At 35.5% G+C, this 15,468-nt stretch overlaps 1 protein-coding gene across 15 annotated transcripts in view; it reads right to left on the bottom strand.

Annotated features, from left to right (window-relative positions):
* Positions 1-15,468, bottom strand: part of PTPRQ (protein tyrosine phosphatase receptor type Q) — a 134,896-nt gene that overhangs the window by 36,639 nt on the left and 82,789 nt on the right. For 13 of the 15 annotated variants that reach the window (XR_003990512.1, XR_003990511.1, XR_003990513.1 and 10 more), the window contains 7 exons: positions 10,302-10,423; positions 6,429-6,615; positions 4,012-4,256; positions 3,287-3,353; positions 2,541-2,699; positions 1,066-1,288; positions 549-622 (listed from right to left, as the gene is read on the bottom strand). Coding sequence is in view for 12 of the 15 variants with exons in the window: in XM_030479059.1 (XP_030334919.1) it covers positions 549-622; positions 1,066-1,288; positions 2,541-2,699; positions 3,287-3,353; positions 4,012-4,256; positions 6,429-6,615; positions 10,302-10,423 (1,077 nt within the window). In the remaining 3 variants the exon portion in view is untranslated. Of the gene's footprint in view, positions 1-548; positions 623-1,065; positions 1,289-2,540; positions 2,700-3,286; positions 3,354-4,011; positions 4,257-6,428; positions 6,616-10,301; positions 10,424-15,468 lie in introns of those variants that run through there. The other 2 variants (XM_030479056.1, XM_030479060.1) reach the window with 2 other exon arrangements.

Raw genomic sequence — 15,468 nt, 5'->3', positions numbered from 1 at the left:
TCCAGATCATTGATAAAGATGTTAACTTTATCATAGTTCACATGATAAACTATGTTATCTGGCCTCCATACTGAGCCCTGGGGAACACCACTTGTGACTGGCTGCCAACTGGATTTAACTCCATTCACCACCATTCTTTAGGCCTGGCCGTCCAGTCAGCTTTTTACCCAGCAAAGTGTAAACAATAATAGCTCTACATCCAACACAAAGGAAAACTACACAAACAGTAGAGCTTCTGGCAGTTCACCAAGCAAGATGAGATATCCTGTCAAAAATGGTAATTTTTATGGGTGTAACTGAATCTCTTCTAACAAACTTTGTCAACACTGCTTCTTCATTTAACAGTCCAGGCTGAGGTGAGATGTCTTGACAACTTCAAAAGGATGTACAAGGGAATGGATATGTTTCCTCGGCCGTTCTGCTTAAGCTGGGTCCAACAAAAATAGAGATTATTTACTTTAGGGAAACTACTGTACTAAAAAGAAACATGGATTTGTCTAGATTCTTTGGAGATAGAGAAATACTTTGGTAAATTACATTCTCCTTACCTAGTGTTTTGACAGGGTCAGAATAGTCAGAATCTGTAAACTGTCCTTTAACATTAGTTGCTCTGAACTTAAATCTGTGAAATAAAACCAAGAAAAATAATGACAGAAAAGTTTATGTTCATTTTATTTAATTTCACTTAGAAACTAAAAGCTATTTGTCAGTTTTAGTATAACATAAGCTGGAATCATTATTCACCTGCTAAAGTGACATTATGACAGGCATCAAGGACTCAATGTCAACAGATCTTAAATATATAAACAAACTCTATTAATTACTTATCTTGAATTTGGGCTTATTTAATTTAAGAACTCAGGTAACATCTATTGTTACCTGAAACATTTCAAAAAAATTCTCTTCCATATTCATGCTCAGGCAGAAAACTTAAAATCAGAGATACATGAAAAGCATTTCAATCTCTGCCTTTTCATAATTGAACTACACATTTTGTATGTTTATATAAATGTATATTTCACTTAAATCTTTCTCTGGGACAAACATAGAGACAAATGTACTTACAGGTACTGCTTTCTTGGTTTCAGTGGGCCATTACATATTTTGTCTTGACTACCTGGTATCATACAGGTAGTATCAGCACCTATGACATATATCTCTTCTTTGCCACTCAGATCTTCTTTTCCTTCTATACATGGTGGGTTTGGAAAGCCTTCATTTGTAAAATATGGCCTTGGTCTGTTGAAGTAGGCATCATGCCACTTAGTAACATTCCCATCATGCTGAGCTATTGTCAAGAAAAGAAATAATCAAATTTGCATACTAACCAGACTGTATTTAAAGAAATTAAGTAGGAAATTGATTTTTTTAAGAGCTTACCATGCTACCACTGCTATTCACAAACCCAAGTCTATAAATGTACTTGCAATTGAACTCAAATTTCCTTATTATCCACATCATCTACATTTTGTTAACTCAGAGTAAGTCAACTAGAAAATTCCAGGGGCAGTCTCGCACATGAGCTCTTCCTGTAGAGGATATCTCTTGTACAAGCTACTTGACTTTGAAACTAAGCATGGATAGCAAAACCAGTAAAAAATGTTTACTCTGAAGACAGTGAAGACTGCTTTATAAATGAAATTACTGTGTTTCCACTAGTGGACAGTACTCAGCAACTCAGAAGAAAAATCTTCAAAATGTTGCTTAACATGTATTTGCATATCCATCAGTTCATGAGAATCTTCACAGCAATAGCTATGAAGTAAATGTCTGTCGGACCAGTGTTAAAAATGCAAATTTCAGAAAAGGGTGAGAGACTTAATGTGCATTCACTTGATGTGGATGCTTTACTTCTATACTTTGAAAGTAAGCAAAACAAATGAATTAAATACCTGGAATTTGTCCTTATTAGGTAAAGTAACCCTGACCATATGATGTTCTACCATGAAACTCCCACTCGCATTGGTGGGCAATCACTCAAAAGAGTATTCTGGCACTGTTCATATGTTCATCAGTCCATAAAAGGAAATACACATTCTAACCCACAGTCTACAGAAGGGATTTATATAAATCTCTCTGCCCCCGTTATGAAATGGAAATATCAACTGCACATGACTGCAGTTGATACTTTACATTCTTTTACAGGCAACACTAATAGCAACAGGAGAATAACCTTACAAAAAAATGTTTCAGATTTATTTAGCTTTCACAAATGTCAAATGTATTTTTTTCCCAAGAAAACTGGAAATAAAGAGACTTAATGAAAACAACAGGCCGAGAATAATATTGGTGACTTAAAACAGCATGGATAACTCTTAGTTGGCAAGCATTTCCAAAATCCAATACTCAGCCCACAGGTCTTATGAAAAATACTCTGCTCTTTGTACTGTTGCCACAGCTAAAGCGACTTTGTTTACTGTTTTCTAATGTGAAATTCCTGAGATCCAAGAAAAGAAATACAAGAGAAAAGACAAACAGCCTGAAAGTAAACAAATAAACACCCTTGAAAACAAATTTCAAGAGAACTTATAAAAGTCTACCTCCGGCTTCCACAACAAGAACTTGAATCTTCTTGATAGGGCCATGATCATCACTGTAATAACATATCGGCATTCTGATCGTCATTGTTGTGTCTGTGACTAGTAATGCCCCATCGGTATCGTAAACTGGTGCTGGTTTCTTTTTAGGTCGTGGTGGTTCTGTTTTTAAAGAAAGATATGCCACAGAGTTTTGTTTTGAAATGTTTTCACTACAAGTACTTTGTTCAGGCACATAGCTGTGTAATGCAAGACAAATCTTCAGCATATTTTCAGGGACAACCTAATGTCCTGCTTAATGCCTTAAGCCTCTAAAACCTGTATTCTGAAAAATGACTCTTCATATCAGTTTTCAATTCAAAGAGAAAACAATAAAAAGACTGAGCCTTAGTTTTTCAATGAATTTCAATCAATAACTATTTATTTATGATACTGTATACTTACCTATACCTCTGCGATATTCTTCTAAGCTGTTCACTGATGGTAACCAAAATACCAAAGTCAATACAATTATTTCACTGAGTCTGCACATGGTTTACGGTATCGTTCAGATACAAATAGCAAATGATCAGTGATAGGGAGCAAAACTGAGCAGTGCAATAAAAGTCTCTTAGTTACGTCTTCCCGTTCCTACATTATGCAGCCTCTATATAATAGACAAATGCACACAGCTGTATAGTCATAGGTAGAAAACCTATTTCTTCAGCATTTCTGGAAGTTTCAGCTAAAGAGTACTTTATGAGACATACCTTTGATATCCATGGTTATTTTCAATTGAATTTTTGGCCCTGCACCAGCACCATTAATTGCATACACCTTAAAAAAAAACCAAACACTTTTTGAAATGAGTATTTGTAATAGCTTCAATGTGGCCAAATCTGGATATATTTGAACCAACAATGAATGGTGAAACTCTTGTCATTCACACTTTGCTAGAACTTACTTCGTATTTATTTACAATCCTAAGTACAGTAACACTTCATTGCTTGTAATGTAGCTCTTACAAAAAGGAGAAAAACAAGCCCACTTAAAACAGTTTTGTTGCCTCCTCTCATGTCCTAGTCTCTGATTATTTGAAAGGACTTCATGCACATACTTCTAGCAAGCTCCCCTTGCAGAACTAGACCTTTCACCTGAGCCAAATGAACAATGCTAGTAGTGGAATTAAGGGACAGATTTAGTCTTGTACCTGCATAAATATGTCACAAGTTGCTTTGCTAGCACATGAACTGGTGGTCCAGAGTACGAACCTAACCACTAATGATGTGTCCTGCTCCCACTCACTCTGTCCTCTTCATTGCTCCCCTCGTTCCTCAGACTTGTCTCTCTCCACACACCAGCTAACACACCCCAACTTTGCATCCCAGCTAACACTATGAAAATCTCATATTCAGCCTAGGTTTGAGTTCCCTATTCAGACTAATCTCTAACTCATATAAGAGAAAAAATCCAAAGAAAAAGTATAAATTCTTACGCTGACATTATAGGTATGTCCTCCCTTTAGTCCTTCTATCATGGCAGTGACTGACTGATCTGTTTTATCAATGACACTAAGGTTGTGGATCTGGATGGCAGCAGGGTCATCTTCATTGTAAACCATAGCTTGATACACCTGAATATTTCCATTTGGTTCAGATGGTGGCACAAATGTTACTTGGAACTTTGTTACTTCATCTGGTATCTTCTGAAATGTTACATTGTTAGGTGGATCTTCAGGCACTGAAATAAATATTCCAGTGAACTACATAATCAGGTTACTACTATTACTATTAGAGTAAAAACTGAAAAATGACAAATTATATTTTTGCATATCAGTATTATTTTCTTAGTATTTTCTGGTTTTATTAAAAATATCTCAAACACTTATTACATATAAATATTTATAAAAACAATAAAAAGTTAAATACTTAGTGAAATCCTATTGTTAGTGATAGCATTTAATGATAGAAATATTAAAAATAATTATTATATAACCCTCAGCAGTCTCTACTCAGAGAAGTTTCTTCTTATTTTCTACTCAGAAAGCTTAAAGGCATCATTATACCTTGAAATACAACTGGGGTAAACAAATCCTTGCATTGGTTGACAAGCAAGAAGCAAGTGTTAGTCTTGAATATCCTTTTGTGAAAGCCCTCTGTCAACAGCAAGCTTCTCTCCCAACATATAAATAAGCTACCATGCTCCTGAGAATCTTTGCTTATCACAGCTAACCATTCAGGAAAAAACTTTCCACAAGCTGATGCCCAGACATAAACACAACACACATTTTTCCCAAAGACAGTTTTTGTCAAACGCTTATAAATCACTTTCTCAATGTCCCTATCTGAAAGAAAAGGCTGTAACATTCTTTCCAGGCAGCTAAATATTTATTGCTCTACCTGAGCAGACAAGTATGTAGCGTGACCTCTAAATAGTGAAATCAAGAAACTGAAGGTAAACACATTCCCTCAGCCACGGATTTAAATGCAGTTGTCATACCTTCCAGTTTTTTTTACACCAGCCAACTAATGCTTACTCAGGCTTCCCTGGAGTAAGCCAGTCTAAACTGGTCCTAACTCAGCAATATGCTAACCTGTAGAAACCAAATGAGACAAGAAGAGATGGAAAAAATAACTGTTCCTCTCTAAAGTTACTGCACCTCCTAATGTATCACATTTTTACAAAAAAGATAGATAGTCCACAGGACAGACCCAGCTACCACCTAATACATTCATTCATTCATTCTTCCTACATATATTCATTCATTTTTCCACAGTAAAAGGCCGTATCAGCCTCTAGGGATATAAACAGGTCACAGAATTCTTAGAATGTAATGTATTAAAGGCATTAGAGATATATATAAATATATATATATACACACACATATTATGAACATCAGATTTTCATACATCAAAGATAAATACAATCATTGTGTAGTATGTCTAAATCTGAAATTAAAATCAGTATACAGCTAAAAAAGCTGACCTGCAGCAAACCCCACTAGAGATAAGGCAATTGTAGTTTATACACTGTTGATAATTAGTTTGAATGAAACAAAATTTCAATATCTCTTCAGAAAATGCCCTTTTGTTGTTTTGGAAGTTTGTTTAAATATTCTTAGTGAACAATTCAAAGGCAGCAAAGATATTAGAACATAACCAGGGACTATATATGTACTTCCCCATGTACATATGTTTATATATACCTAAGCAAATGCTATGTACTTTTCTGTAACATAGCCTCTCAGTGTCATGAAGTCCTTACACAGTTCCTCACTCTCGTCTCTCAGTTTTATTTCTCTGAGTAACTTGATAGCATCAGCAGCTTCTGTCACCTTAGTATCTACTTCACTCTCCAGATTGTTTTGAATCTGTGGAACAGCTGACTCGAGCACAGATCCCTGTAAGCCTTCACTAGCAACCTCCTTCCAATGTGAATACACAGATCATGTCCTCAAGTCCATACAGGTACCATTTATAAATGGTAGTATCCACTTCACTTTACTTTTTATATTGAAATTTTGCATCAAGACCAAGGACATCGTATGGGGTTTTTGATAGACCTCCACAGGGGCAGTCATCCTTTCCTAAAACAGGTATCTTACATACGCATGCTAATACAGATAGGACCTCTCTTCATTTGACTATAGAAGTAATCTAGATGGCTGTGTTCCACACATCCATATTTACAGGAAGCAAATTAAGATCTCTGCATTACTAAAGGTAAATCTTAGTATTTCTTATCACCTTCACCCTTTTTTGTTGACTGCCATCTTTTTAAATATTAAAGAAAAAATACTGTGAGAACACATCTGCATTCAAAGTGCACCATGTGTTCAAAACTCTTGTTTATTTGCCAGATGAAAGAAAAACTGCAAAGTTTGATTCACGTGAAGTAAAGAAAAATACAAACCTGCTTCAAAAGTGGAGACAATTACTGGAGAACTAGCCTTGCCTTCAAGGAGTGCAGCATTAACATCCCCCGTAAAGGCTATGATTACTACAGAATATCTTGTAAATGCTTTTAAATCAGAAATTTCTAAGACTTTACTCTCATCATTTGTCTTCATAAATTGAGCTTTATAATTGTTATTATCTACCTGTAAAATAATAACAAAAAAAATTACAAGACTTGAGGCAGGCAAAAGCAGGATATTACTATTTGAACACATTATTTAACTTTTATCTTTCCATTTTCCTAATAATTTGTATAGAAGGATGCACAAAAAGATTATAGGTACCAAGATCAGAAAGTTGCACAGGGCAGTACACACCCATTTCACCCCTGTGTTGCCTCTCTAGCACTTCATGTAGTTGGGATTAAGGAAAAGGGCTGCCTGCTTGGTGCTGTCTTCTACTAAACAAACATGGACCAGTTGGTAGATACTGGGCCAGGGAAGCTCTAGTGACCTGAAACGGGAATCAAACTAGGCAAAGATCCAGAGGATAAACAACTATATAGCAGAAAATTGGAATATAAATTAACAAAAAGAAAATTGAGCAGCAATAAATAATGTTGATATGACTGCAGAAAATGCAATTCCTCCTGGGATTTATTAACAGAAGCAGTACTTATAAGACAGCAGTGAGGGACTAATTCTCCCACTAGAAAAGCTAGAAGGCAGAAATAATTGGGATTCAATCTAGAAAAGGGAGTATGGTGGAAGACATAGATATTAATAACTTCAAAATATAAAAAAGAATGTTACTAAATTGAAGATAAGCCATTGTTTCTAGTGTTCATGAAAACAAAAATAGAAATCATATTTGCACCAAAAAAATCAGAATTAAAACTTACAAAACCTTCAATGATATACCTAAATATGTAACTAAAACTATGACTAAAAGTTTAGTTGAAAACTAGAGCAAGCTATTAAGGGTTGTTAAGCAATTTCAGCACTGGAAATTTTTAAGAACAGCATAATGTGTGGAATCATTTGTGAGGAAGACTTTAGGTACACTTTTTTTCTGTGTCAGAGCAGGATATGGACTGGATTATGTCCTGGGATCCCTATTATCCCTACATCTCAAATAATCTGTAGTTCTGCAGAAAAAACTACTGTGCTGAGCTTTATATCCAATTAATCACTTCTAATGTTAGGTTATGAAAGGATAAGGAGGAAAAAAGTTGAGCTTTTCTAGCATTTGATCAAGTATCATTTACAAAATTCTTTTTATGTCTATTCCCACTACTTCAGTTAATGATGTTTTCATTATTGTTTCGTCAGTGTGTAATTTGAAAGAGAGGATTAGGTAGCTGTACAGTAGTTTTCCCACTGGATGAAATCTGTATTAAATGCAGCTGCTAAAACATTAGAATAGTTCAAGCATACCTTTTATTTGACAGATATGCATATATCCCTACTGAGAATTAACTTGAACTAAACTTTCTGATGGACTAAACAGACATTCATTTCCTGGGATGGCCATCAAGAGCTGGAACACTTTTTCCTATCTGACTGTGAAAAATCTGGCATATAAATATTTATACAAGAGCTAAAACACAATCACAGCACTATATCATTAAATGTATTTTTATTCTTCCTGAAATTTAATGGTTCATCTTCCTTACTCATTTTCAGTAACGTTTTGTTCAGGACTACCTCTAACTGTAGTAGGCAGCAAGACAAACTAAAACATGACCCGGAGGAATAATAATGAGGGAGTACTTTTTATTTTTTCTGAGCTATAAAACTGCAAGGAACATCCTAATAATTTAAACAGAACCCTAATGCATTCACTAATAAATCCTAATTATTACCTTTTAGGAATAAAGACATCACAGAGTAGAAATCTGAAATTATTCTGTTCTGTGAGCCAATTTTTATAAATCCTTAAAGATACTCAGTTGAGAATTAGAGTAAAGTTGTACATACAGCAAGTTTGTGGAATTTGGAGTCTTCATAAAAAATTGCCCACTGGGACAATAAAATATATACTCAAATTTTCACTGAAACAGATTGTGACAGCTTTATTGGCCTTTAAGAAGGAATAGATTTGTCTACTGAGATGATTATCTAAAGAACTGACACCGGTAGTTACTGATCATTAGACAGACAACATCTGATTACAAGGAATCCCTAAACATAAAGCTAGATATCTGAAATATATTTGAAACAAACAAACAAACAACTTTGTAAAACCAAAACCAAAGCCCACCAAACTGAACATTTGAAACAGGTTTTTAAGTTTGCTCCAAATGCTGGCAGGCTCACATTAAACATTCCATAGTTCTTCTTACTTTAGGAATTTTACTATAACTTATATTGACAAAGTATTAATAATGTTTTCATAGTGTAGAATAGATAACAGATAACACCCTGTTTATAATTTAGGAATTATCAGTTATGGGAGAAATTCATTAAATATTACACACATTACTCTCCCTTGTAGCTTTACTGAGGAGCTTAAAAATATTTGGTATTTTTTTTCTGATCTCTTTAGCAATTTTGGTTGCACAAAAATCTCAGCATTAATATTATAGCAAATCTGTAATTCTTATGACCAATTCAGAAACATTGAAAATATATACACAATAGTCTTACTCTCTTCTCAGATAATTGAAAGAATTTTCTATTTAAAACTTAACAGACTGATTCAGGACTTCTGAAGCCACAAACGGCAAGATTTCCTGTGTAAAGTCTGGTAAACTGCTTCCCATTTTCACTAATATCCCTGTCTGTATAATTTCTGGAAGTACAAGGAATCTATACCCTACTCAAAACTTCTCATGTGCTCAAACTTAGGAAGTTTCATATCTTGCCACCAGGCAGGAAATGAGGTTTATTAACGGTTGTTTTAAAGAGTATTGTAAGGGTAGTAGAGGATGAAAAGAGAAAGGCCACTAGAGCTTTTCTCTTAAGTCAGCCTTTTTTTTTCTTATAAAGATCAAGGAGGAAGAAATGTTATTGCTGTGCTACCAAATTACAGCTAATCTGATGGACAGAGCATCAAGCGGAAAGCGGGAAATCTAGCCTGACTTGACTCTGATGCAGTGTAACTTTGTACATGTCCTTTTGCTAGGCTTTCCATTCTGGTTTGTAAAATCATGACAATGAGCTCTTCCTTCCTTTGAAGAATAAAAAAAGTAATTTTTATTTTTACTGGTAAACAGCATCATTATTGTCAGAAAGAGGTAAACCTCTGCAAAGAACAGCTACTGTTTTCCTGTATACATTTATAGCTACACTTGTTTTTTCTCCAAGACCTCTTATTAGCACTTTTTTTTTTTTTATACCAAGTAATTAATTTATCTCCCATTAAGGAATTTATAAATGTACAATTAATTCTTATAAGGAGTTTATGTGCAAATAGACACAGTATATTGTATTTCAATCCAGTTGATGTCTGTCCTGTAATTTCTATAATATCTGCTGCGGTATTTATATAGAATCATAGAATGATAGAATACAGAATCATAGAATCATAAAATAGTTAGCGTTGGAAAGGACCTTAAGATCATCTAGTTCCAACCCCCCTGCCATGGGCAGGGACACCTCGCACTAAACCATGTCATCCAAGGCTCTGTCCACCCTGGCGTTGAACACTGCCAGGGATGGAGCATTCACGACTTCCTTGGGCAACCCATTCCAGTGCCTCACCACCCTCACTGTAAAGAACTTCCTCCTTATATCTAATCTAAACTTCCCCTGTTTAAGTTTGAAGCCATTACCCCATGTCCTACCACTACAGTCCCTAATGAAGAGTCCAAACCACCAAACATATCATAGAGTCCATATCACCAAACATCTGTATAACTATCAACAATGAAACAGAGTTGCCTTACTGAGGTAATGTCTATGAGGTAGCATGTTGGTCCAGTAATGATGACAGGTTCATTCCAGGTGACATTAATACTGTGAGGAGATGTGGCTAAAACAGTCACATTTTCTGGAGGACTGTCTGGAGCTGTAGAAAAAAATAGGTATGTGAATCATGGCCAAAGAAGTCTCAACAAACAACCCAGTAATTTTAGTTGCCAGTAGAGAATAATTTTCAATTTGAAAGTAAATTTTTTTCAAGCATTTAACATTATACACTGCTTAAATAATTATAACATTTTTACTTTCTCATACATAAAGCATACAGTGTGATTTAGAAACACATCTTTCATTGCAGTCACTACAACTTCTCTAGAGCATGAACTGCCTACAACTTCATCTTAAATTGAAATTATAGGGTTTTTAGTTACAAATTATTTATATGTATTTTAAATGACACAAGCAAAATATATACAACTATTTAGATGAATATACAAGCATAACATATATTTGTCAAACAAATCATTTAAACACAAGGTCTTCTGCATGCTAGAAAAAAATTTCCAGCAATGTTGGGAAGTACTAATACAAATAATTTTATACAGAAAAAAACTTTTTCTAGATTTCATTTCAACTTATTCTTAATATGTTAAGAAACTCCAGAAAACACACACACAAAAGTGACAGGTATTGTAAGCAGGCAAGAATGTTCACATTAAGACATGGGATTTTCCTAAAATTTCCTTTTGTTAAGGTGACGTGTGAATTAATCTAATTATTTCTTATTCATGAATAAGAAATTCATGAAATCATAATAACAACACAGCAGTTCTCAGTAAGTGGTACTTCTTTTTCGTAATGACCGTGGTGAATTTCAGGAAAATTAAAATTTGGGATAGAAGTGACAATAGATTTGTAGCTAATGACAGAACTTGGCTCCATGGTGCCTTTTTGGGGATCTACAAAAAAAAAGACAACTGTGATATGTATCAGTGAACAGCCTCTTATAAAAGCAACAACAGATTTGTACATATTTGCAGAACTTGGCTTCATGGTGCCTTTGTCTACCAGGAAAAAATGCAACTATGATTAACACATACCAGTGAACAGTCTGTTACAAAAATAATAAAATATCTATGTGAATCAGAAGATGCAGCCTTTTTTCTCAAACATGATTAATGCATGAATATGTATTTTTTTACAATTAATCATTAGGTAAGAGGGCTTAATGGGCAAAATTGGAGTATATACTAGGCTACTTAGTTTTTTAGGTACAAAATAGGTTAGGAAAAGGAAGAACAGCAGGAAAGGAGGTAGGTAACTACTGAAATTATGTGTGAAAGATTAATGAGGATAAATCATATATTTTGCACTGTGAAGGTAAAAATTTTGCACTGTGGTGGTAGAATAAAACAGGAAGATTTGGGAGTTGATATGGTCATATGAAGAGTTTAGGGTGTTGGATATAGGAGGCAGATTGCTGTGCTGCGATTAGCAGGAATATACTAGACTTTGTAAGCAGGATCAAATTCAACCATTGGAAGCAGTCCCCAAAAATACTGAATAACATGAACAACTGAATGAAGAGTGCAACTGAATGAACTATAAACGCATATGAGGGGTGGTGAAAGAGGAGACTGCTCAGAGAAGGCTAGCTGTTGACTGGGGAGGTAGAACAGATAAAATACAAGATCAAGCATGTTTCCTAAAAACTAGAATTAGCACAAGTTAAGCTTAATTTGCAGTTAATGCGTGTCAGACTTGTTGCTTAAACAGTGTAAATGATGCTTTCAGTAACTATGGCAGGGTATTACCTTTGTCACCCAGTGAAATTTCTCAAAAACAGTATAAAATTACATATAGCTTCTCTAGCCTTAGTTTCCAAACCCATCAAGTTTCCAAGGACAATTCTTCATTACTTTTTCATAGCATTAATAGAGCATTTAATCTCACTATTTATTTTCTTTTTCAAGAAGTCACTTCAGGTTTATGCATTAGACAACAGTGGTGTGAAATAATTTTAAAGCATAATGCAACCTGAAGTTATTTATATGGATAATTTCCATATGCAGTTTATATTTGATACATTTTTAAATCTTTGGAAGAAAATTTAAATTGAGTCTGCTGTACTTAAGATACTTATCTAAAATACATCTAAGCATCAACACCTGGTTTATTTTCATCATGAAAAGTACGGTATTAGACAATAACTGAATGATGCTGAAATTTAGCAATATTTTCTGAAATAACCAGTATAATTAGAAAGAAAGAAAATTAGAAAAAGAAATGTGTCTAATGTGTCTCATGTCTTACAAAAAACATCTTTTTAAAAACTGGGTTTGCTTTAGTGGGTAACTAACTGCCACGTTCTGATTTAGGTTTGTTTGTGAAATGAATCTAGTCAATACGAGGCCATGATATCACTATACCCTTTCTCTTATAAATCACAGCAATTTACTCAGTAGAAATGACCTAGTCTTATTCTCTCATTCTCCCATAATCCAATCACTTCCTCTCATAAGCACTTTTCTCCTGGTTTTCACAATAATGCATTTTCTGTAACTAATAACCATCATTTCCTGATTATCATGCTTCTATCCTTGCACAGGAATGTGGGTCTTATGGAGGTCAGGGTCATCTTTCCCATCCATCTGTGTCCTGATGCTAAGGCAGCAGTTAAGTGTGTTAGCTTTAAGATAAGTCTGGATAGCCCATCATTTAGCATAATCCTCAAAAATAAGACTGAATACTCCAGTCTTCTAACAGAAGTCTATGCTTGCCAGTTTGGTTAAGACCAGATTTTTTTTCTTTTTCCCAATAAATACTAAGTGTGAGGTTCATTTATTTTATAATCATCTAGGTTACTTTTACCTACATTTAAACATTTAATGTTATATTATGCCATATTTACTTTCTGAGAGAATGAAAGGAACAAAGAAAACCAAGTTTTCTCAGGCAAAACCTGCCAGAAGAAAGGGCATGCAACAAGAGATGAAATCTCATTACTTTTCACCACACAAACCCATTTCTTTAAGTATACCAAGCAACCAGGTATCAGCAGGGATTGGTAAAGAAGGTGCTGAAAAGAGAAGCATAACCCTTTGCCCCATGCATCTATGTGCTAGCCTTCATGAGACATTCAAACATCTGGGATTTTCCTTTGTATCTCAGTATATCCTGGCATTAAGAGACTTGGCAGTTTACCAAAAAGCACTGCATTGTGTAACTGTACAAGATCCAAAAGGAGATCAGTGATCCCAATGCAATTCATTTTCCACCTAACACAGACCCACCAAAATGATTTTTCTCTTAGAAAGCATGTTCAGCCAATCTTATTCTCCTTATAAATGTAAAAGTGAAACTCGGGGTAAGTGCAGGTGTGAGCGAACAAAGTTTCCCTAAGTATGGAAAACACTTCTTGCCCTTTCCCTTACTGTGGCACAACACTGTGTTCTTCTGTACTGGTAAATAAATCTAGGTTATGTTGAAAATATTTCATCTTGCAGAGTAGACCTGGCTCTTGGGTAATCCATCAGCTAAGTAATAACAGTGCCATCAAACTACTTTATGAGACAGTAGGACAATTCCTGTGAGGATAATCTACAAGACAGAAGGCTGAATAGTTTTTCCGTGTGATACGAGAACTGGACTGTACTGAACAACCTATAATATTTTCCATGGCGTAACACTATAACCACCTTCAGAACAGAGCACAGCCATTATTTTTCGTTTGAAACTTGCAAATGAGTTCAATAATATTAAAAAGCATTCCTGTAGCCTTACATTTACCTTCATAATTAGCAACTGAAATAAACAGCTAAAATCCTCACCTTTGTCACTGGATATTCAGAATTATTAGGTATTTCTCCTTTAGAACAACAGTCAAATCCTCAGCACTTGTAAAGAATATTGAGGGTTTCTGTTATGTAAATTTTGCTATTGTTGAAGTTTCATATTGTTGGAGATGAGTATAACAGTTTTCAGCCTAAATGCTGTAACTTCCTGAATATAATAACTATAGTATTTTCTTTAGGCTTGACAGAAACACAGATTTCTGAGAACCCAATTATTTCTGAAGAAAAAGTATTTGCCCATTATTTCACAACCAAGGCAACTTTCCCTTTGGCAGAAGCAATGTCTTGCAGAGACAATTCTTGAAAATCAGCAGCAGTGGCTCACTTCTGCCCTCAACTCTGCAAACACAACTCACATTGATTTTATGGGCTAAGTACTCAGGGTATTTTACATAGCAGCTAAGCACCCTTAAGCCCTAAGAGACCATGTATATTGGCTGTGTACCAGCAGGCTAATCCAGAGGATGCATGGCCCTGTCCATGAGGGAAAGCAGAGGGGGATCAACACCTGTTCTCTGGATACACTCTGCAAGGCTGCCCAGAGTGCTGGATCTGTTTTGTGCATTCTGAATTTCTCTTCTCTGCTACAGGCAGCAAGCTGTGCAAAAGAAAGAGAGGAACTAAGATTTTTTTAGTTGGTTTACCAATATTTCTATAGACGAGTCTTGGGAAAGTATAAGGTCAGGTAGGTAGAGGCCTGCTCTGGCTAAAGCTCAGTTGCTGCTCAGAGAGGCTCCCAGCTCTGCTGAAGCACACCAGAGCTGCCAGCTGGCTACCCAGCTGTGACATGTCACCTTCCCCTTTTTTGCCTCCTCAGCTGATTGCTATCACTCCAGCAGAAAGACCTGCACCCAGCCACAACATCTGGAATAGTGCCCATGCTTCCTTGGCTCCACAGCAGTGTGTTTTATAGGCAGCTCATTTCCTGATGTGTCACTGACTTAGCTCACAGGAAATTTGTTGCTGCCCACTTCCCTCACCACAGACGTAGGCCAGCAGCCCCAGAGACTTGGGCTGGTGGAACTTTGTTAACTTCTACCCCACCACCATTTGTTAAACCAGCTAACAGAGCACATAGAGGACCTACTGCTGAGAATGACACTGTACTGGCATGGAAAGGGCTTGTGCAGCCTAATGAGATTTGGATACTTTTAACTACCTCAGTAGGACTGATAGGAAACTAATTCTCTCGTAAAGCAAATTATTCCTGTCCAGAAAGGAAATCATAAAGATGATCCTAACTTTATATGCTTATATGTGTTTTCATTATCTGCCTCTCTGTCCAATTTAAATCCCTAAATTTCCTAAACTCAGCAATTTTTTGAAGAGAAGTATTCAC

This window comes from Strigops habroptila, chromosome 3, assembly GCF_004027225.2.
Source record: "Strigops habroptila isolate Jane chromosome 3, bStrHab1.2.pri, whole genome shotgun sequence".
In the NCBI taxonomy this organism is placed as follows: domain Eukaryota; kingdom Metazoa; phylum Chordata; class Aves; order Psittaciformes; family Psittacidae; genus Strigops; species Strigops habroptila.
Note: the sequence above shows the minus strand (reverse complement) of the source record. Positions and strands in the feature narration are given on the sequence as shown.